The sequence below is a fragment of the Mesocricetus auratus genome, unplaced genomic scaffold (assembly GCF_017639785.1).
Source record: "Mesocricetus auratus isolate SY011 unplaced genomic scaffold, BCM_Maur_2.0 Super-Scaffold_100021, whole genome shotgun sequence".
Classification (NCBI taxonomy): domain Eukaryota; kingdom Metazoa; phylum Chordata; class Mammalia; order Rodentia; family Cricetidae; genus Mesocricetus; species Mesocricetus auratus.
The window spans coordinates 16769816-16794266 of NW_024429202.1; the positions used below are offsets into that span (position 1 = coordinate 16769816).

General features: G+C 38.6%; 1 protein-coding gene across 29 annotated transcripts in view; it reads right to left on the bottom strand.

Annotated features, from left to right (window-relative positions):
• Window positions 1–24451, bottom strand: part of Rims1 (regulating synaptic membrane exocytosis 1) — a 470293-nt gene that overhangs the window by 372881 nt on the left and 72961 nt on the right. For 26 of the 29 annotated variants that reach the window (XM_021228497.2, XM_040729545.1, XM_021228496.2 and 23 more), the window contains exon 2: window positions 15073–15153. The exons of the other annotated variants lie outside the window; for them this stretch is intronic. In XM_021228497.2, coding sequence (XP_021084156.2) covers window positions 15073–15153 — 81 coding nt within the window. The remainder of the gene's footprint in view (window positions 1–15072; window positions 15154–24451) is intronic. 29 annotated transcript variants of the gene reach the window in all.

Genomic DNA, 24451 nt, shown 5'->3' on the forward strand with positions numbered 1-24451 from the left:
GAGTACAGATTCTCCTTTGGCCATAAGATTCCTGTTTTTGTACAACAACCATCTATTTTCTTGGCACAGGCAGACCATTCACATTTGAACAAACGACTCTGTAGAGGCACAGCAGATTTAGCAGTGATTCACAGAACAACCAGCCTAGGCCCCAAGGCTCAATAACTTTCTAATAATAATATTGCCAATATTAACTTCACTTTGCAGCCTCTGTTCAAGAGTTTTAAAAATGAAGTTCAGTTCAATGGTGTCCACATTAATCTTTACTCAAGGAATTATCACACATCTTAATCACTATTTTTACTGAGCATAAGTGGTACATATCAGTTATTCTGGATCAAGGGGGTATGCCCATATCATTTGAGAAAAAATCCCCTAATGCCCACTTCCTAGCCTTCTATGTATGCATATTAGGGAGAATTTTATATTCAATCACCTAAGAGTCATGCTTTTCAATACTGTGTCTATAACGTCTACTACACTCCTTTCAATAGTGAATAAATAGAGATGAAAAGATGAAACCTACACCATTAGGGGTTGGATAAATATTATTTACAAATTATACTAGTATGAGAACACTTAAGACCTGAATAAAATCTTGACAAATGAGTGAGATTACAACTTAGTAGAGACAGTTCACTGTTACTTTAGAAAAATGGGGCTTTACTTGCATATTACTCAAATTTTTCTATATTCATTTAGTTTCCTCCACAAAACTTCAAATAGGATAACATCAATTCCTTTCTATTACGTAGACAATAAGCCTTACTGTATCCTAACATGGCAGAGTATCACTTAATGAACAAGAATGAGTATGCTCACTTATGCTTCCATCTGAGGGTGCCACTAATTTCAACACTGGACTTTAGCCCTATGAGTTTTTCTGAAAAAGATTACCCCCTCCCTCCAAAAAAAACCCACATGGCAATTAACATGAATTTGTGGTTAGCTTTCTATCACATGAACTCTTAGGGCTCACATTCAATCTATAGCTTGCGTTCATGACTCAGATACCACCTACATTCTAGATCTTGGTCTACTTACCTGCTGGGAGCCTTAGTGACAATAACTGGTAAGCATGTTTTGTATTCCACATTCAGATTGAGAGTCTATGTCACAAACACTCAACTGCTACAACATACATAATGGGGCTGATATTATGGCATTTTCCCAATCAAAAGTCTGTGTGGGCTTGCACACTCAGTGTCTTCAGGACATCTTCTTACAAACATTAGTTCTTTTGCCCACGGAAAATGATTGTTTTGTATAAAGTTGTGTGAGGAGAATGGGAGTAATAGAGAATCTCTGAGCAGCTGATTGAGACAAACCCTGGACATCAGGTTTAAAAATGACCTGTTTATGTGTGCTCACTGAGACAATTAAGGAAAGAATGGAATTCAGGAGCAAGAAAAGACACTATAAAATGACAGAGGCACCTGCGCTCAAATATTCTCTACACAGGAACTCGGAGAGACTGAGATAGAGAGAAACAGTGACACAGAGAGACAGAGATAGAAAGAGACAGGGAGAGTGGAGGAGGGATAGGGGAAGAGAGAGGGGGAGGGAGACAGAGATAGGAAGCTGGAGCACAGGCCAAGGAGACCTCTAACCTAAGAGTCACCAAAACAAGGACTACACAGAATCATTAAGACATAGCCCATTCTTACCAACAAGGCTATAGAGGTGAAAGTAACCAAGGACTAGCCAGCTCATAACAACACATAACACTTTTATAAAACTGAAGAATTAATAGACAAGAAATTAAATAAGTTATCTTCCACTGAGAATTCAGAAAGAAACACAATCATTATTAACAGGGTTACAGGAGAAAAGAGGGGCTCTGGGAGACTTAGTGAAATGGCATAGAATGATGTGCATTAGCCTGCAAATCACAAAAAGAAAAGGAAGATTATGAAAGCCACACATTTTTTTTAAAGTTCTGTCACTTTCTAATTATAACCATGAATTGGAAATGTCAGTGTTCCTCGTATTCTTCATTTTCAAGTTACTGGCTGTTCTGATTTCATTCTAAAATGACAAAAAATAATTTTCTACTTGGATCTTTTACTGCTTCTAATATCAATAGAAAATTTATATTGATCCCTACCACACATGCTACAGGAACTATGAAACTGATCATCCTACATTGTATATAAAAAATGCCTCACAATTTTGACAAAATCCTCTGACTAAAAACAATACATGGAAAACATGTCCCTGAAAACTACATCCATTTGTGATAAAGCTATATGGCTGAAAGATTTTTTGCTTATGACAGACGTGTTCTATTTCTGCTTAACTAGATTTTACTTAGTAAAACATGTATCTGTTTAAAGTTGAAATACTTTATCTGTTATACATTATTAAATAATTATTTTACTAGAAGTGTTTAAACAATGACAAATTATTAACTCTTCTGTCTCAATAGAGAATTATAGTAAGAAAAAACACAAAATGAAACTGTTTAAAGTAGAAAAATCTAATACTTCAATTTTTTATTTAATTTTCCTATCCATAGGCTTTTTTCAATTTGAAAGATTGAAATTTTACAATAAACACCTAAAATAATAAACATAAGATTCCTAAAATATTTAGTTCTACGTGTGTCCTACATTTGTGTTCCTGTTTACGACTTTATGAGGAAATGCACCAGTGTAATTTTGACTCAGAGAACACAAGGCTATGTAGAGGGCACACCTTCTCCCTTAGGTCCTGGTTAGTTTTTATGATCGATTTGATCCAAACGAGAGTCATCTGGGAAGAGTGAGCTTCAATTGAAAGATTACTCGATCAGAGTGCTTTGTGACCATGCCATCAAAGAACAGCCATTAATTGGTGATTCTTGTGGGATGGTGAATGTTGTCCTCCCTGGGAGTACTAGTCTGTATAAGAAGAATGGATGAAAGCCAGAAGGTCCTGGATAGATATTCTACCTACACTAAGAGACCATGGATGCCAGCCCAGACTACTATACCCGGCAAAGCTCTCAATCACTATAGACGGAGAAAACAAGATATTCCATGACAAAACTAGATTCAAGCAATATGTGTCCACTAACCCAGCCCTACAGAAAATTTTGGAAGGAAAACTCCAATCCAAGGAAGCTAACTACAACCAGAAAAACATAAGCATTAGAGAATCCCTCTCTACCAACAGCCAAAAGAACAAAGGGGTGAAATTCCACACATAATTCCACCAACAACAACCACCGCAAATCGAAGAAGGATGAGCAATCAATGGTCATTAATATCCCTCAATATTAATGGCCTTAACTCACCCATAAAAAGACACAGACTAGCAGAAGGGATTCGAAGACAGAACCCTTCCTTCTGCTGCATACAAGAAACACACTTCACCCTCAAAGACAGACATTACCTGAGAGTTAAAGGTTGGGAAAAATTTTTCAATCAAATGGACCCAAGAAACAAGCAGGGGTAGCAATCCTAATATCTAACAAACTAGACTTTAAAATAAAATCAATCAAAAGAGATGAAGGAGGTCATTACATACTCATCACAGGTGAAACCCACCAAGATGAAGTGTCTATCCTGAACATCTATGTCCCAAATACAAAGGCATCCACATTCGTTAAAGAAGCATTATTAGAACTTAAATCTCATCTAAAGCCCCACACAGTTATAGTGGGAGATTTCAACACACTACTCTCACCACTAGACAGGAATACCAGACAGAAACTCAACAAAGAAGCAAAGGGTCTAATAGAAGTAATGACACAACTGGGATTAACAGATATCTATAGAACATTTCATCCACATAAAAAAATATACCTTCTTCTCACCACCACATGGAACCTTCTCAAAAATCGACCACATACTTGGCAACATATCAAACCTCAGCAGCTACAAAAAAATTGGAATAACTCCATGCATCTTATCAGACCACCATGCTTTAAAATTAGAATTCAACAACAACACAAATTGCAGAAAACCTACAAACTCATGGAAATTGAATAATGCTCAACTGCACCATCCCTGGGTCAATGAGGAAATAAAAAAAGAAATTAAAGACTTCCTTGAATTCAATGAGAATGAAGACACAACATACCCAAACCTATGGGACACTTTGAAAGCAGTGCTACGGGGGAAGTTCATAGCACTAAGTGCTCACATGAAGAAACAGGAGACCAGTTATACCAGAGAATTAACATCACAGCTGAAAGCTCTAGAACACAAAGAAGCAAACTCCTCCAGGAGGAGTAGACGCCAGGAAATAATCAAATTGAGGGCTGAAATCAATAAAGTAGAAACCAGGAAAACAATACAAAGAATCAATGCAATGAAGAGTTGGTTCTTTGAGAAAATCTACAAGATAGACAAACCTTTGTTCAAACTTACCAAACAGCAGAGAGTGAACACGCAAATTAACAAAATCAGAAATGAAAAGGGGGACATAACAACAGACTCTGAGGAAATCCAGAGAATCATTAGGTCATACTTTGAAAACCTGTACTCCACAAAATTCGAAAATTTAAAGGAAATGGATGACTTCCTGGACAGCTATCATTTGCCAAAGCTAAATCAAGAACAGATAAGCAATTTAAATAGACCTATAACCCCTATGGAAATAGAAGCTGTCATCAAAAGTCTCCCAACCAAAAAAAGTCCAGGTCCAGATGGCCTCAGTGCAGAATTCTACCAGAAATTCAAAGAACAGCTTATACCAATTCTTCTCAAAGTGTTCCACACAATAGAAGCAGAAGGGTCTTTGCCAAACTCTTTCTATGAGGCTTCAATAACCTTGATCCCCAAGCCACACAAAGATACAACTAAGAAAGAGAACTTCAGACCAATATCCCTCATGAACATTGATGCAAAAATACTCAATAAAATACTGGCAAATCGGATCCAAGAACACATCAAAACAATCATTCACCACGATCAAGTAGGTTTCATCCCAAGGATGCAGGGATGGTTCAACATACGAAAATCCATCAACGTAATCCACCATATAAACAAGCTGAAAAACAAAAATCACATGATCATCTCACTAGATGCTGAAAAGGCCTTTGACAAAACCCAACACCCCTTCATTATAAAGGTCTTGGAGAGATCTGGGATAACAGGGACATACTTAAACATAATAAAAGCTATATACAGTAAACCAACAGCCAACATCAAACTAAATGGACAGAAATTCAACGCAATTCCTCTAAAATCAGGAACAAAACAAGGCTGTCTACTCTCTCCATACCTTTTCAACATGGTACTTGAAGTTCTAGCTATTGCCATACGACAACAAAGGGGGATCAAGGGGATACAAATTGGGAAGGAAGAGGTCAAACTTTCACTGTTTGCAGACGATATCATAGTTTACATCAATGACCCAAAGAACTCTACCAGGGAATTCTTACAGCTGATTAACACCTTCAGCAAAGTGGCAGGCTACAAGATCAACTCAAGAAAAGCAGTAGCCCTACTATATACAAATGATAAAAGGGCTGAAAGAGAAATCAGAGAAACATCACCCTTTACAATTGCCACAAACAACATAAAATACCTTGGGGTAACGCTAACCAAACAAGTGAAAGACCTGTATCGTAAGAACTTTGAATCTTTAAAGAAAGAAATTAAAGAAGCCCTCAGAAAATGGAAAGATCTCCCATGCTCTTGGATAGGTAGGATCAATGTAGTAAAAATGGCAATCCTGCCAAAAGCAATCTACAGATTCAATGCTATCCCCATTAAAATCCCAGCACAATTCTTCACAGACCTTGAAAGAACAATAATCAATTTTGTATGGAAAAACAAAAGACCCAGGATAGCCAAAACAACCCTGTTCAACAAGGCAACGTCTGGAGGCATCACCATCCCTGACCTCAAGCTCTATTACAGAGCTATAGTCCTGAAAACAGCTTGGTATTGGCACAAAAATAGACAGGTAGACCAATGGAATCGAATTGAAAACCCGGGTATTAACCCACACACGTACGAACATCTGAACTTTGACAAAGAAGCTAAAAATATACAATGGAATAAAGAAAGCATCTTCAACAAATGGTGCTGGCATAATTGGAGACTGGTATGTAGAAGAATGTGGATCGATCCATGTTTATCGCCATGCACAAAACTTAAGTCCAAATGGATCAAAGACCTCAACATAAATCCAGCCACGCTGAACCTCTTAGAAGAGAAAGTGGGTGGTACCCTTGAACGAATTGGTACAGGAGACAGCTTCCTGAACATAACACCAGTAGCACAGACAGTGAGATCAACAATTAATAAATGGGACCTACTGAAACTGAGAAGCTTCTGTAAGGCAAAGGACACAGTCAGCAAGACAAAAAGGCAGCCCACAGAATGGGAAAAAATATTCACGAATCCCACATCTGACAGAGGGTTGATCTCCAAAATTTACAAAGAACTCAAGAAGCAAGTCTCCAAAACACCAAAGGACCCTATTAAAAAGTGGGCTGCAGAACTAAATAGAGAGTTTTCAATAGAGGAGTCTAAAATGGCTGAGAGGCACTTGAGAAAGTGCTCAACATCCTTAGCCATCCGGGAAATGCAGATCAAAACAACTCTGAGATAATATCACCATCTTACTCCTGTCAGAATGGCTAAAATCAAAAACACCAATGACAATTTATGCTGGAGAGGATGTGGTGAAAGGGGGACACTCCTCCATTGCTGGTGGGAGTGCCAACTGTTTCAGCCACTTTGGAAATCAGTATGGAGATTCCTCAGAAAAATGGGAATAAACCTACCACAAGACCCAGCAACTCCACTCTTAGGCATATATCCAAAAGATGCCCATTCATACAACAAAGATGTCTGCTCCACTATGTTCATAGCAGCTTTATTTGTAATAGCCAGAACTTGGAAGCAACCTAGATGTCCCTCACCTGAAGAGTGGATAGAGAAAATGTGGTACATCTACACAATGGAGTACTATTCAGCAGAAAAAAATAATGGAATCATGAGATTCGCAGGCAAATGGATGACACTAGAAGAAACCATCCTGAGTGAGGTAACCCAGTCACAAAAAGAGAAACATGGCATGTACTCTCTCATATATGGATTTTAGTCATAGATCTGGGGAGTGCCAACCTACAATCCTATGGCCAGAGAGTCTGGGAAACAGAAACTTCATTTAGTGGCTGATCGAAGAAGAGGCAGACTCCCTCAGTTAAGTACTGAGCTGAACTCAAGAAAGCCAGTAACAGAGAGGGAGGACTGATGATCAAAGGGATTAAGACTGGGCTGGTTTAACCCCCAGAAACAGCTGACCAGACAAAGGTTAACTCTTGAATCCCAGGCATCAGCCTGGGAAGCCAGCATGGGACTGATCAAGACCCCTGAATCTGGGTGTCAGTGAGGAGGCCTAGGGAATCTATTGAGCCTTGGGCAGCAGATCAGTACCCATCCTAAGTATACACATGGACTTTGGACTCCCATAGAACAATGTGAGGTGCACTCTCACCCTGAACTCTGGGGGAAGGGTCTAGGCCCTGCCCTATATGAAATAACAGACTATGGACACCCCCATGGAGGGCCTCACCCTCCCTGGGGGAATGAGGGGATAACGGGGGGGGGGGGGTTGGGGGGAGGGAATGGGAGGAGGGGAGGGAATGGGAGAGGGACCTGGAACTGACTTGTGAAGCAACCTTGTTTCTTATCTAAATTTAAACTGGAAAATAAAATATAAAAAAAAATTTAAAAAGATGGCAAAAGTGAAGAATGTTAAAATTCAACATCAAATTTTACATTTTATTTTCGAACAGTAACATTTGTATAGTTAAAATAAACCATAAAATAGAAAAAAAAAGAATGGATGAAGTTGGATGTGGTTGTGCACACCTTTATTCCCAACACTTGGGAGGCAGAGGCAGCCTGGTCTACAAAGTGAGTTCCAGGACAGACCAGGCTGTTACACAAACAAAAGAGGAAGGCGGGGGGGGGGGGAGGTGGTAGTAAAAGTGTTCATAGGCCAGTTAGCAGCCTTTCTACATAGTTTCTGCCTCCTGGTTCCTGCCCTTGAATTCCTGCTCAGACTGCATATAGTAATGATGGATTGAAGTGTTGAGTCAAACAAACCCATTCCCCTTCATGAATGAAGTGCTAAATCAAACCCTTTCCTCTACAAGTAGCAGAGAAGGCAACTGGAACACTGTTTCTATTTCATTGAACAATTTCTTGACTAAATTCCACTTGCTTCACCTTATCTCTCTTGCCACAACCCCATGTGTCCCCATGACTACCTTACTTCCTGCCTGCCCATTTATGACTTACACCCTGTCATGATTTTTCCTTCTCTGAATAGCTTCTACAGACTCCAAGGCCTCCAGGGTCTTGCTATTAGACTTGCTTGTCTAAACCACTGATGCCCTTCTTGCTTTTTTGGATTTCCTTCAGCTTCTTAAACAGATGGGGAATGTTGCACATACCCTGTTCTCTGCCTGGAATTCCCTTCCATTGTCTCTTCACAGGGCTGACTTCCAATTTCCAAGCCTCTCCCCAAATGCCCACCACCTATTAGAACCTTCTGTAGGCAACCTCTTTAAGTAACTACCCAGCATTGTCTTCTACCGCTCTACTCACTCACTTGAGCTCCTAGATACTTTCTTTATGGCTTAGATTTCCTCCCATCCTCCAAGCTCTGCAATGATCTGGACACTATCTAGATTCTTACATTATTCTATGCAGACAGGTATTTGCTGAAAGGAGAATGAATAGGCCAACTCATTGCAGAGGAAGTGATGAATTGCTTATCCTCACTGCACACATTGCTGCCAGCTGAAGACATCCACTTCCCTTCCTCTCAATGCCTCCTTTGCATCAAAGCTGACTTAACATGATTTAACTGAAGGGGTGGACCACATCTGTGCTGAGATAAAAAAATCAAAAGTGTTTGGGAAAAGACTGAGCAGAACATTTGAATAACTTCAGGGACAGAAAAGATGACACAGCTCAGAAGGGACAGAGGGATGAAGGCTCTAAAAATAGGGAGCAGTGAGCTTCCAGTACCAAAATGGCCGATATCAGACTTTGGAAGGAGTCATTGCATTCAATAAGGGGACATGTCTACATGCTAACACTGTGCCAGTGGATTATCTGTTCTTTTGTGTGATCCACTGTCATAGCATGGCTTTGCTCTGAGAAACTGGCCACATAAACTAAAGGTCATATGTGATATGCAGAGTTTGAAGAAACAATGACAGTGACAAGAACGTCTGTATACACTTTTAGAGACTTTTGGGTTTAGTATCAGAGATATAAGTGTGATATTGGATATAGGATTTTAAATCTATAATCATAACACACACACACACAAGTACGGGAATATCGCCCGGTGTTATATTTTTATTGTTTGAGGTTGACTATTTTAAAAGTAGATTAAACATACACTACTGTAATTTAATCTAAATGATTAAATTGGTTCTGGACCCATATATGTTGGTCCTCAGAAGTCTCTGTGTTATGATTAAGCCTTCACAAAATTTGTTGTTGCTGAAAAAAGCCATGCCCTTGAGATGTGAAAAAGTAAGCCTATTAAAGGAAAGTGGCAATGGCAGCCTTCTCCGCACTTCAAGGCTGACTCATCTAAAGCATTGGAGAAAGGGAAAGATGTGTGTGGCACACTCGCCTGTATCAAGGTCCTCAATGAAGGTGGTACCTAGAAAGATTAAGTGTATCATACAGATTATCCTTGCTCTCAAGGTGAATTCTAGAAAAGGGGTAACAAAGAGAACAAAAGATGGTCACAGGAAATTCTGAGACCACATACATGGTTTCCCTATAAGAGGGATACTTAGTCACAGATCATATATCTAGGATAAGGAGAACCCATAAAAGCCTTGAACACCAGCCCTATAGCTCCATCGGGCCAGAATAAAGCTTTCAGGCACTTCTAAGAGTGACCTCAATACGAAGTTAGAGAAAAATATAGCACTTAGTCATAAGCTCCAACAATGAGAGTGTGTTTGAAATTATCCCAGTATAGCCTGGTGTTTTGAGCAGTTATTCTCTCCAAGAAAACTATACCACAAATTTTCCTAATTATTAAACTCAGAGTTCATATGAACTATAACAGGCTTTTTAAACCCTTCCTTGGCGGAACGAAAGCAAAAGGGAATAGACCAGTGGTTCTCAAGTTTCCTAACACTATGGCCCTTTAACATAACATTTCATGTTGTGGTGAATGCCCAATCATAAAATTACTCCATTGCTACTTCATAACTGTAATGCTACTATTATTACAGATTGTTATGCAAATAACTGATATGCGGGATATTTGATATGCAACCCCCCGCCAAAGGGGTAGAAACTTACAGGCTGAGAAGCACGGAAATAGACTATTTCTCCTCTCAGATTTCTAGAGTACCAGTTATAAGACATTATAATTTATTGGATAATGTAATTTCCTCCTCTTCTCTAACTTGACAAGAAACCCTTTAAGCAAGAATTCCATCTTAATTTACCTTCAAACCTTGTACCTGAGGAACAGCAGACATTTGTTGAAATCCACTAATATTTTGATATATTTGCTTCTTTGACTAAAGGATAACTCATAGCATTCTTAAAACATGATATAGTGCCGGACGGTGGTGGCACACACCTTTAATCCCAGCACTCCAGAGGCAGAAGCAGGCAGATCTCTGTGAGTTCAAGGCCAGGCTGGACCGACAGCCTCCAAAACAATACAGAGTAACACCCTGTCTTGTAAAACAAAACAAAAAAAAGATACAGTGACATTTCTGAGCATCTTAATTGAATCACTGGATAGTTTACAAATCTATCAAAATATAAACCATGCTGATATGTGTCTTCCTGGGTCTTGAATTAGAGAGCACGTAGAGCAATAGATACATAGCACTCATCTCCCATTGGTCAACCACACAAACACTAATTCTCTTGAACTCATTTTGCACTCAGAACAGTGTTTTGGAAAAGTTCCCTTCATGTACCATCTTCTGATTCTGGCTTCTCATTTCCTTTTCAAACCCAAATAAATATACCATTTCTGCCCTCTTATGTAAAATTGCTACACTAGTGCTATCAATCACCACTATATGACCCCAAATCATGGTGTCTTTTTAACTCATGTGGTTATTTCTTGATTTTGTATTTCATGTAAACAAGTTGAATGTCCCTCATGAATCTCTGCACTACTTTGCTTCTGGACATTCTGTTTTGTTTGTCTGTGACTCCTCCACTAAGCTAGAAATAATCCTCCTTTTCCTATTTTTGTGAGCACTAGTTTGTCCAAATCGCTTCTCCTTCACTTCCTTCTCCTCCCCCAACTCTTTTTTTTTTAACCTGAAGTACCTTTGTAACATCATCTACTGCTGTACTGAGTACTTCAGACAGCCACATTGTATGTTAAAAAACTGCATAATTTATACATATCACAAAATCATTAACCCAAAGCCTAAACTCACAACTGTCCTAGATTTAGTTTATAACTTTCACTCAATTTCTTGATCATTGTGTCTATTTTTCAAGCATGAATATGATAGTTCCATTAAATTATTTCCTTGAGAATATATTTAATTGACCTGAAACTAGTGTCCACATGCACTAGATCCTAGCTCTCAAATGATTCAGGTTCTGAATGTCTCCTCTAAGGCCTCTGCATCTCTCCATGAACTGGTACAACAGGCTATTAATTGATTTGTCATTGGTTCAGTTTACACCACATTCATACTCCATTTTGCCCACTTCTACCAAAGTATAGGTAATTTCATATATACATACATTTGATTATGCTAATCTAATTAAATTCCATTAGTGAAAGTCTAGTAACTTAATGTGATGAATATTAAAATTTATATCTCGACTCATTTACCTTGAATAATAAGCTGTGCCCTAAAATCCTAATCTAATATGTACTCTTATCATTTTCTATTCTATTACATTCAAGCTCTTAAAATGAATACTGGCCACTAATTTTTGTCAGTTTTTTTTCCTGACCCACTAATAGAAAGACTTAACTATTTCAACTACTCTACAGCCAAAGTCTGTCCTCAAAAATTTCCTTCTAACTTGTCCTTTCTACAAACAGTGGGTTTAATTCACAAATAATACCCTCGACAAAAACTAAAAATAAGTAAGAAACCTGACCTATGAGTTCTTCCATCCACCTAAAGAGAAGTCTACTTTCTTATTCAGAGAACTGCAGTATGGGTAAATACATGAGTGGCAAGAAGGATACGAAGAGTCTACAATTATTGGTTCATGTCCAATAAAGCTAGAGACACCACTGGGAACATTTTATTACACTCAACTTAAGTTACGACTGATTTCCACTACTAAAGTTTTATAAACAAATTTAATTACTGGAAAAGCAATGAGAAATGAAAATAATGACAGAATCATTCTCTAGCCTAGTACGGTGTATCACATGTTTAATCTCAGCACTGGGGAGCTGGGGACAAACGGATCACTGTGAGTTTGAGACAAACCTGTTCTACACAGTGAATTTTAAAACAGGTAGGATTATTTAATCCCTGTCTCAATAATTTAAAAAAATGTCTAAGTCTTAATTGGACATGACAACCTTTGCTACTTTTAGCTGATATCCAAGAGAGCATGAACTTTGGAATGAAAGAAGCCAGTTAAAATGGAACTGTGCAGGGCTGGGAGGGAGCTCAAATCAGCCATTGCCTTATATGTGCACAGCTGAGTTCAGTCCCCAGAGTTAAAATGAATAAAATGAGGCAATGTGCAACCATTTCAGTGGGTCAAGTGTTTGCTTCATGAACATGAGGGGGTGAGCTCTGAACCCCAGCACCTACATAAAGTAGACTCAACTGTCAACCCCAGGCACAGGAGGCAAAGCAGGAGGATCCTCAGCACTCCTTGTCCAGAGAGTGGGCCCCAGGTTCACTGAGAAAACTTGATTTTAAAAAAAGAAAGGTAGAAATGGGCAAGGAAATAGCACAGTGGGTAATAGTACTTGCTGCCCATGCATGAAGACCTGAAACCTAGCACCTACATAAGAATACCTGGCAAAACCACCATGTAACCCCAACACTAAAGGGCAAAGAGACAGGGTGGTGACTGAGATTAACTGGATTGCCAGCCTAGCACCTTGTTTAGTGAGTAACCTGGTCTCAAGTAGATAGAGCCGAGAATAATAGAGAGAAGACACCAGGACACACAGGAGGACACACATTCGCAGGCACACAGGCACAGGGCACCCACATACACACACAGCAGAGAAAGAAAAAATAAGGTAGAGGGCATTAGTGAAAAGACACCTGACATCAAGCTCTGATCTTCACATTTGTGAACTTAAATATCTGTATACACCTGCACACACACATGTGTACACACATGTACACATAGAAACATGTACACCTGAACTCACACAAATAAAATAAAACAAAGCTATTTCAGTGTGTGGAGCTAAACATTTTAACATTAAGTTTTAAAACATAAGACAGTTATATAAGATCAGAAGTTTTCTAGGACTTACTAAGACTAATTCCATCATAAGAGAAAGCTTTTTACTATAAGAAGATTTTTTTAATCCATACATGGTGACACATGCCTGTCCCTCTATGGGGGAAACTGAGGCAGGAGGAGAGCTTAAGCCTACTATTTTGTGACAAGACTCAAAAACACTGAGATTCCCATGTAAGTACATGAAGTAAAATACTATGTAATATACACAAATATTTAATTTAAATATAAAGGATGTATGTGGTATAATAACATGTATATTTATGAACTTTTTACTTATAGCAAAACAATTTACAAATCATGTTTACTATGGTTAAATCAAAACTATTTTACTTCTTGAAAAATACTAGTTATGCCGAAATTGATATTCAAATCCTTCATTGAGATAAAATCCTTAACACATCCACTAGGTGTCCTGACTTTTGCTATAATATGTTATATCCTAAAGCTTAAGTAAAAATATTTACAACTATTTGTTCTTGTATATAACATACCAAAAATAAGCATTTCATTGGCTTAGCTGAAGGAGAAAGCCAAGAGTTGAGATGACATCATGTAGATAAATATATAAACTCCCCCTGTGGATGTACGTTTTTGATTAGGTAAGAGGTGAAGAGCTTGCAGAGTAAGGTGGCATATACAATGCTCAGAAAAGATTTATATTGCTCTGAGAAAACACTGCTTTTTGTTTAATTTTCATCATTGCTAATAAAAACTTGTCATAGAAATAGTTAGAAGAATTTAATTTTCTCCTAGGAGACTTTTTACTATATCACTTAATTTTGACTTTGCATTAAAACATATTCCTAGGATAGCTAAAAAGATGTAAAAAAATTGATCTGAAGACAAATTTCTTCAAAAGGTTTTGCTATAAACTTTGGAAGGAGACATCTCCAGTAGTAACTATGATGCTTCTGCTAAGGAAATTGCTGCTGATTAAGCATTTTAAAGAAATTTTCATCTTTTCTCACTAGGAAAATACTTACATTCCGAGGATTGAATGCATTGCGTTACTCTGCAGAATTCTAATATTTTTTTAAATCTCCTCAAACTCCATATGGGAAACTAAAAGTGTACACATCCAATTTCTTCTCCCACCCTTGATGTTATCCCTTGTTGGTCACATTTAATCAGATTTCTACCTACACCTAGGAATACGATAGTAAATATGAAACTAAGATAGACAATCCAGTCTTAAGATGTCCATTGCCTTTAAACAGTATAGGGTAAAGGTTGGATGGTAGACTACTGCTCATTTCCTTTCTAACACACTCCAGCCCCTACTTGGCATCCCATCTATACCTTGATCCCTCACTTCCTGGAGTCTAATGATCCAGGCCATATGCATTCCAAAATCAATAATAATAATAACAACTAAAAACAAAACTCAGAGTTGCTGATACATTTCCCTCTCTTCTAATTAGTCTGCTTCCTGTAATATATTAGAAACATCTTTTAACAAGGACACTTACTCCAGAGCTGCTGTTTACAGATAATTTCATCTGATTGAATAGTAGTAGCCTTTCTATTATACACACCAGAGAAACTAGTGTATCAACTTCCACATGCAATGTCATTAATAAATCTGTAACCAGTGATCTGGGTAAGAGGTGACATTTTCAGTCAATAAAACCAATGCCATACTTACAGTGGTGGTTGATGGGGCTGGCTTTCAGCATTTCTTGGTGTTTTGCAGACAGCAGGCTTCGCCATGTCCCTGACAACACACCTGGGGCGCATGATAGACAGCACAACGCACTATTAATTATAAAAGGGTAGAGCATTTCTGGAAATTAAACACCGTACTGAAAACACAATATCAGGGCAAGTCTTAGTGAGCCCCATCAGTATTAACCTTGGGCCCCGAAAAGGCCCTGTAGGGTGAAATTCTTTTACTTGAGTTTCCACAGGCTCAACTATACCCACATAAATTCTATGCTGGCCTCAATATTTGATTTTCCTTTTAGCATCAATAAAATGATTGTCAGCAGCTTTTTCCATAGCAGAAAAGCTATTGAAAGCCTTGGCCTCACCATGTGAAGACATCTGAGCGCTTAAAAATAGGAACAGCTGCTGTGTTGACAGGTTAAAAATCAAGCAGAATTTTCTGTGGCTTTGGCTGTCTTACTAGAAGCTACGGACTCTCATTTCACATCATTAACCACCACATATGTCTTCCTGCTTATACAAAAGAGATATGAGGGGCCTCCAGATATCCCCCTTATTCCAGATCCCTTCAAGCTGAGGGGCAAGAAATGAAGGACAGGATCACAGGGGAAGTGTGTATGGGTTCGTATGCAGTAAATCTTGAAAAGATGCTGTACCTTGATCCCTTCATCATAAAATAAAATGCAGAAGGTAGACAAGATAGCTAAGCTACAAGGGGCAGGCAGAGGTAATGATATTCTCACTCTTATGTTAGCAGGGCTTAGAGCACTGAAGAAATCCACTGACCAAAATCAGAAAGTGCCTCTAGCTGAGACTGTACTCGAATGACTTAGATACTTCTCAAAGGTTTAAACCAAAGACAACTCTAAATAGACAAGCCTGGTTATGATACTAAGGCTTGGCATCATAAATTTTGTTAGACGTGAATGTCCTCAGGTTCTAGGACCCCCAAGCATGAGCCTGATCCTTAAGAACTTTCTTGGTGATTTGGCTACATTACTCAAAGTTTAGGCCAATTATGCTACTCCAGGAGGTGTCTGGTGAGGCAGTGGTAATAAACTTTTGTTAGAGGAAAAGCTGCATGGCAAAATTCTCCACTTCTGAAAGAAATCATACAGATAGACATGGACACAGAAATGTGCATACACAGACACACATTGCTCATTCCACCAGCAAGTACACTCTGAAATCAATGTGGAAACACAGTTAGGGAAGAAAAGGAGCCATTTGAAAGCCTCAACACCATCTTCCTAAGATAAAGGCTAAATCTGGTGTCGCCGAATGCCCAGTAGATGGTCAAGAGAGAAGAGTGAAAAATGTTCACGGGAACCACAAAGCTTATGCTATTGTCACAGCTTCATGAAGAAGTTGTTCATGCCCCAGCATTAAGACAGCTTACAGGAAAGGAGCTGTTAGAAGCCATGGATGAGGATTTCTCAGCCTTGGAACTTCAGTCTCACTTTCACAAGGTGTAAGGCCCAGTAACTTAAATTTCATAGCACTGGAAAAATCTTTGACAATTTTCACTCATCCCAAAATAGCATATGCAGCCTGTTTGATCTACATGGGCTGGCTTCTGAAAATACCACCAACTTGGAGAAGTTTTGAAGAATCTGAGAGTCAAGATTATGTGTTTTCTCCCTTAAGGACCAAGTATCTAGGCAAAGCTCTCAAATAAATCTACCACATAAAGATTTTCCTATTCTTTGAAGTGAATCTTTTCTAAGAATTGTAGAATAATATACACCACAGGTAGTTTTCGAGGTCATACTTAAAAAAACTAGAAAGCCATGGCTTCAGAAGAAAATTGTCATCTAATATCAAGACCCCCGTGGTTTGGTTTCAAAATTGTATCACTTGGGACATATTTGTTCCATCTACACTTGCTAGAGAAAAAAAACCCCTTGATTTGATTTTCTGAATTTTGAAGCTTAGTTAAACATAAAATAAACATACAACTCTTCAAATACATTTAGAATAGATTTAAATATAGACAAACATTTAAGTTATTTCTGTGTTTATTTTTGGTATTGGAGATTGAACTCGGGCAAGCATTCTACCACTGCTGTATCCCCAGCCCTGCTTTTCACTCAGTTGCCTAAGCTAGTCTGAAACTCACTCTGCAACCCAGGCTGCTCTCAAACCTGGTACCCTACCTCTCAGCTTCCTGAGTAGCAGGGATTAGAGAACTGTGTGACTAAACAAAGCTAATTTAGACATAATTCTAACAAAGTCAAGACAACACCACATTTCCTACAAGACATATATTCCTTCACCTGATATAGCTAGTTACCAAATCTGAGTTTTGAGGAAAGAAACAATTTGTTTCAGATTGCTGATTATTTAGTCAGTTTAAAAGGATTCTTAGTCATGATGGTATATATTTCTATATTTTAAAATCTTAATTCTTTTTAGATAAAAAAGTCTTCTAAATACAAGAAAGTGAGAAAGGAAAAGACTGTGCAGAGGTCCATCCATCTAGTACTCTTGCTGAGTTCATGCCAGGTTTAACTGAATTTGACCACCTTGATAGAGAATCCAATGGAAAATGATCAAACTCCATTGTAGGAACCCAAGGTCAAGATGCCCCAGCTAACTTAGCTTCTGTTAAATTGCTTATGGGAAACTCCCTCCAGCTAACTGCTTATCTTATCCTCTATTAAACTCCTTGATTCTGCAAAGACCCCCCTGCAGCTGTCAGTGAGATTCTAGGATGTGTATTTTGCTTTCAAAAATCCTGTGCTCTGGACACTCAGGGCTACTTGTAGGTCCCTAAATACTCGGGCATATTTCCAGCTGGCTAGAATGAAGACTTTGGGTGGTCATCTCTAGTGGTATATCCATAACAAAAGAAAAAATAGTCTATTCTCAGAACAAGACATGCTAAATACATAATATTTTCAGAGGGTTTTTTGTTAGCCAATATAAACTAACAGTCCTGTAAAATTACAATCCAAATTTATCTTGTAGTCTACAAGAGCTAGTTCCAGGACAGCCTTCAAAGCCACAGAGAAACCCTATCTCGAAAAACCAAGAAAAAAAAATAAAGGAATAAAGGAACCTTATCAGTATAATATGTCTAATGTCTTGAGCTAAACAAATGAAATACTTTAAAACTGTCAAAAACATTAAGATTGTAACTCTCAAAACTGAGATAAATTTGGATTGTAATTTTACAGGACTGTTAGCTCTCAAACTCACAGAGATCTGCCTGCCTCTGCCTCTCGAGTGCTGGGATTAAAGGTGTGTGCCACCAACACCCAGCTGATAAGGTCCTTTTATTCTTTAAGAAACACAGTGATATGTCAGTGTGTTGAATTTCTCTCCATGATTCACTTCAACTATATACTCAGAGACCACAAGTCCTGCCATATATCCACTTCTTAGAATCATTACAGTCTGAGCAAGATTCCAAGGCATTTGATCTCTAACTCGTTGTGATGTCTTCAATTACAGGATGAAAAATCAGATCTGGACTCTTACAGGCTTGTGCCTACTTATAAGCGTTCTCTCACCTCTCAAGTCTGCAGATGAGACTATGGAAAGACATTCAGCTCTCCAAACGGTAGTTTCTCATTACTAGAGTGTGGGAATTTAAACTTCTGAATGCCTCCAAGAAACACAATTTACATAATCTCTCTCCCTCTCCCCTCCCTCTCTCTGTTTCTCCCTCCCCCCACACACAGCTTCTTTAACTTTCCATTTTATTGCTTGCAGTCACTACCTACCCTCTACCAGGCTTCTACATAAAACCACCATCACTACTTTATAAAACTTCATCCAAACAATTTTAAGTTGTTTGGTGTTTCATAGCTAACATCAGACAACTACTTCCTGTGCTGTAAGCTGCTGATAACAGACTATAGACTATAGCTGTTGAAACACTTGTCTTCAGTCTCCTGGATTCTGATTATTAGTGGAGACAATTTCAGTTAAACAACACAGGAGAAAAGGGTGAGCTTATGCCAGCTTCCCAGGTGTCACTGGAGTAACCCACACTTGTCATAAAAGTATAAGAATGATTAAAATAAGGATGAGAAAATGAAATCTTTCAAACATTCAGTCTACTGATTTGCTGGCCATAAAAAAAAAAGCAATGTCGGAAGCATTTTCACTGGCTTGCTTTCCTTCTCACCCTCAAAATATTTCAAGTTGTTCTCAACCACATCATTTACCACTAAGTACATAAATATATGTAAATTTCCTATCTCCAGGCTGGTATTCCTTCTTAATCCCAGTCATACAAGCAATTGGCTCTCTAGCAAAGAATATCTTACAGACTACTAAACAGGAGCATCTCTTAAGTGATACATCATTCCTCCAGACCTGATTCCTCAGTGAGTATCTCTATGTTGGCTGGAAGGGAAAAAAATTCTCTCCAGCTGTTAGATGCAAACACTGGACTTTGTTCCTCTTTCCCTCACACTCTATACCTAATTTGCTGTGCCAACCAGATTTTCAAAAAGTGTCTGCAATCTGACTGTATCTAATCTTCCCCACTTCACAGACAACATTTTACTTCAGTTATAAACACATTGTATTCATTTGGAATTCAGACAACAGCTTGTTAGAGTTGGTTCTCTCCTTCCACTACATGGGTCCCGAACATCAAATCAGGTCATTGGCTTGAAAGCAAGCGCTTTTACACACTGAGTCATCTCTCTGACCCTATCCATAGATTCTTTGTGGGTTGTTCAGCTTTTACCCTTGGTCTGGTCCTTGCGTTTATTCTCAGCAGAGACTCAAACTCTTTAAAAAAGATAAATCATAGAAGACACCACTACTCACATTTCTTCATTGGATTCCTAGTCCTTTCATGATAAAACACAGAGTCTTTAAGATACCTTACAGCCTATCATAGCTTTGGGATCTCACCCTCTGTCCTTCTACATCCCAAGTAGCCCCAATTTTATCGTTCATCTTACCTTCCATTTTTATTTTTCAAAAAATTTTATTTTACATACCAATCCCAGGTCCCTCTCCCTCCTGTGTCCTCCCCCTCCTCCCACCATCTCTCCATCTACCCCCCCATCCACTCCTCAGAGACAATGAGGTCTCCCATGGGGAATCATCAAAGTCTTTTACATCATTTGGGGCAGGACCAAGACCCTCCCTCCTGTATCTAGGCTGAGCAAGGTATCCTATAGAGAATGGGCTCCAAAAAGCCAGTTCATGCACTAGGGATAAATACTGCTTCCATTGGCAGCTGACCAATAAACTGTCCAAGCCTCCCAGCTATCGCCTACATTCAGGGGGCCTAGTTTGATCTTATGCAAGCTCCTCAGGTATCAGACTGGAGTCAGTGAGCTCCCACTTGCCCGGGTCAGCTGTTTCTGTGGGTTTCCCCAACATTGTCATTATCCCTTTGGCCACTATTATCCCTCCTCCCTCCTCCAGGAGTTCCACTCAGTGCTTAGCTGTAGATCTCTGCATCTGTTTCCATCAGTTACTGGATGAAGGTTCTGTGATGGTAATTAAGGTAGTCATCAATCTGATTATAGGAGAAGGGCGGTTAAGGCACCTTCTCCACTATTGCTTTCTTTCTTTATATCAGTCCTAAATCTGTGTGGGGTGCTCACCGCCCATACTTGTATGACTCATCCTCTTACCTACTCATGACCTGATTCAAATGTCTTCTTTGAGGTCTCCTACCCTACTAATTATGCTAACTTCTACAATGTGCTCTCCCTTAGCACACTCCCGCATTCCCAAGCATCCTCTGCATTGCCCTACTCTGCAGAACTCATATCTCATGTTTCTCACGGCCTAAAGTAAGAGTTGCTTACGAGCACCTATCTTAGTCTGGTTCATTAATGCATGCCAAGAGGCTAGAATTTTTCTGATTATACACTTACTACATATATTTTTTTCAAGTTAAAGGCTAAAGATTTCAAACTTCAGTCATTAATTTAACATGCTAAAATACATGATTCAGAATATACCATATATAATATTTTGAAATTAGGTCACATTTCTGTATACTTTCAAAATATAATTTATAGTCAACAACATTATGATTTGAACTAACACCACTGTTTGCTTTATGTGATTCTCTTTCTGAACAAAAAATATTTCTTAGCATGTGCCTTAGTGAATAGGAATCTCTCCCTCTCCATCCCTCCCCCTCTTCCTGTGTGTGTGTGTGTGTGTGTGTGTGTGTTGTATAGTCAAGATATTAGTATCATGTGTCTTCCTCAATTACTCTTAATGGTATTTTTTTGATACAGGACTTCTCACTGAGATTCAGGTAAACTGGCTAGGCAGCAATCTACAGGAATCTTCACTAACCCAGCACTTTGAAAACAAGCAACACTCTACCATGCACAGCTTTTTAAAAAAATGTGATGCAGGAATGTAACCCAGGTCTTCATGCTTTCACAGGAAGCACTGTTCCAACTAAGTCATCTCTTCAGCCGATGGGAAGAAACAAAAGTTCTTTAATGACAAAATACTACTTTATTTACTTATAAACAATATATTAGGAAATAATACCTTAAAATTATATATAAGAAAATATCATTTAGAGAAGAAAGACTGAATCTTTTGACATCTGTTCTTTTTTTCTAAACAGGATCTGAAGTTCATATTTAACATTAATAACATACCAAAGTGTACACATTTCATCTTCATATCACTATGCAAAGGCATATAGAGGTCCGGCTTGATAGAAAAAGAAACTGAAGATCTAAGAGATAAAATCACATTTCTAGACCTGGGGAGATGATCCAGAGGGTAAACACACTAGCCATCAAACTTGAAGATGACTGGAAGGACCCAAACAGTAGAAAAAGAGAATCAGTGCCTTCAAGCTTCCATCTGTAGAGCATATCACATTCATGTTTCCGCCCATATAAGTGAGCAAAAAAATTCCAATGTTGAAATTTTCTGATGATGATAAATGGCAAGTGGTGTTACTTTAAGAAGCCAGGATTTGGATTATCTCATATATATATATATATATATATATATATATATATATATATATATATATATCCTTGATGTAAGAGGTTAAAAAGGTGCCCAGTGTCTTAAATAATCTTTCAGTACCAGTAGTTTATAATGCAGGTACACTACAGAAAGCTTTTGAGTAATCCCACACATGTGTGTGTTCTCCAAACATAGCTTACAAATCCATACTCTTCAAATATCACAGCAGTGTTGGCAGATTGAGGTGATATTAGCCGAAGTAGAAATATAGTGACTTTACTCCAATGGGAACACTGCAAAATTTAATATGCAATGCAACTTATCTGACATAAAGAAAGATTTATACAAAAATGCATCAAAAAAGATAAAAGATCAGTCACTTTAAGGCAAAGTACTATTGATAAAAATCACTTCAAATACATTTTTTAAAAATGTCTTCAGATGTGATATCATTCCCATTCACTAATTCTAAAAGAGGAAAAGCTTCAAAAATATTATCATAAATCCCATTTCATGTTAAAATTTGCATACTGATGCCAATTCCACAGTGAATAAATGAGAATGATGGCTTTTACCCGAATGGTGGAAATGGAGCGTAGGGAATTCTCCATCAGGAGGAGAATGTGAATATTGGGCTTTGAAAAGCCAAATGTACTAACCATAAAACATCAGAGCCTCTTCTACTGCCAACGTGCATTCTGGGAACTCTGAAATGTCATATCACAAGGACTTTTATTTTAATAAAAGCACAAAGACAGGTGAAGCTGACTTTTAACCATAAGAATGGGAAACAGCTGGCCATCTTTCACAGTGAACCTGGAGAGTACTGACCTTGCCCTGCAAGATATTCAAAAAAACTAGACAAAGAGGTTCCTATAAAAGAGATGATTTGCTGCTGAGATTAATGTATGTTAAAATTTGAAGAATAAAACACGAAAGGAAGAAAATAATAAGAAACCGAATCTCAACTATTCTTCCTGCCCTATTAGCCATCACTATTCTAAGGTGCTTGAATCCTGCAAAATCCTAAGACTGTTCCAAGGATATCAGCATCATTTTCAATTAAACTTTTTAAAGATTTTTTTAGTGCGTGAGTACGTGCGTGTGTGTGTGTGTGTGTGTGTGTGTGTGTGTGTGTTTGTGTAGGAGCCTGAAGATGTGATAGAGGTGAGAAGGCATAAGATCCCTGAAGCTGTGTGCTTGAAACTGAACTCTGATCCAATGAAAGAGCAGCAAGCTCTCCTAATTGTGAGCCATCTCTCCAGTCCCCCAAACAGCCCATTTTTATCCTAGCTATTATTTTACCAAAATCAATTTATTTCCTCATTCACCATTCTTGAAATATTATAGTCATGTACGAATTTCATCTGATTTCATATCCCACACATATGCCCTCTCATTTAGAGTTTCATACTCAGTTGAATGCATTAAGAGTCAATGGAGCAGAGGGAAGCATCCAATAGGATGAGGCCTCAAAGCAGGTTTGAGATGAGAATAGAGAGAAAGTGCCATTTTTTTTTGTTTTTTTCGAGACAGGGTTTCTCTGTGGCTTTGGAGTCTGTCCTGAAACTCACTTTGTAGACCAGGCTGGCCTCGAACTCACAGAGATCCGCCTGCCTCTGCCTCCCGAGTGCTGGGATTAAAGGCGTGCGCCACCAACGCCCGGCTGGGAAAGTGCCAATTTAATGTCAGTGGCTTCATAAGGAAAAAATGGCTACGTAATAATGAAGATGGTGAATGTTTCTAATTTGTTGAAAATCTGCATTGAGAAAAAAAAGGTAGTTATAGAAGAGGCCACCGTTTTATACTTTTGGCACATATGTAGATGAGGTATCACTATGGCATGGCAAGAAACTCAAGGCAGAAATGGGAGAAGGGACAGAGAATGGTAAGTGTTAGGCAGGATAAAGAAAAGGAGAAATGAATTTAATGTGGAAACCATGTTGTTGAGGTGGTGGACAGGGATGATGGCATGGTAAAAACAGACAATCATTTTTTCCAAACATCACTCTTAGATTGAACCATAGCTGCCATCTCCACTTCCTTCCAGAATGATCCTAGAAGGACAACACTTGATGACATTCATTTTGCAAAGGTACTAGAGAGTGAAACCATCTCCCCATTTGTCATCATGGCTCTCACTTCCTAGGGATAGAACTCCTTCTTAAAATATCTCCGCTGACCTGTGCCAGAGGCCTGAGGAAGACAAGCTCTCCATTATGTGGGCTGCCTCTTCCCCCAGGTGCAGTCCCCAGACAGTTCGGTTTGCAGCCATTAAGTCTGGAAAGCAGGAAAATGATAGTAGGTTCCTCTTTTCTTTCACATAAGAAAAATAACACTTATCTTTTAGATCACATTTTGCTGTGGTAAGTCCCCTTAGCATGCTTGTGTAGGCATGTTCAATAGGGTTCTGACTTCAGCTAATTCTTCCT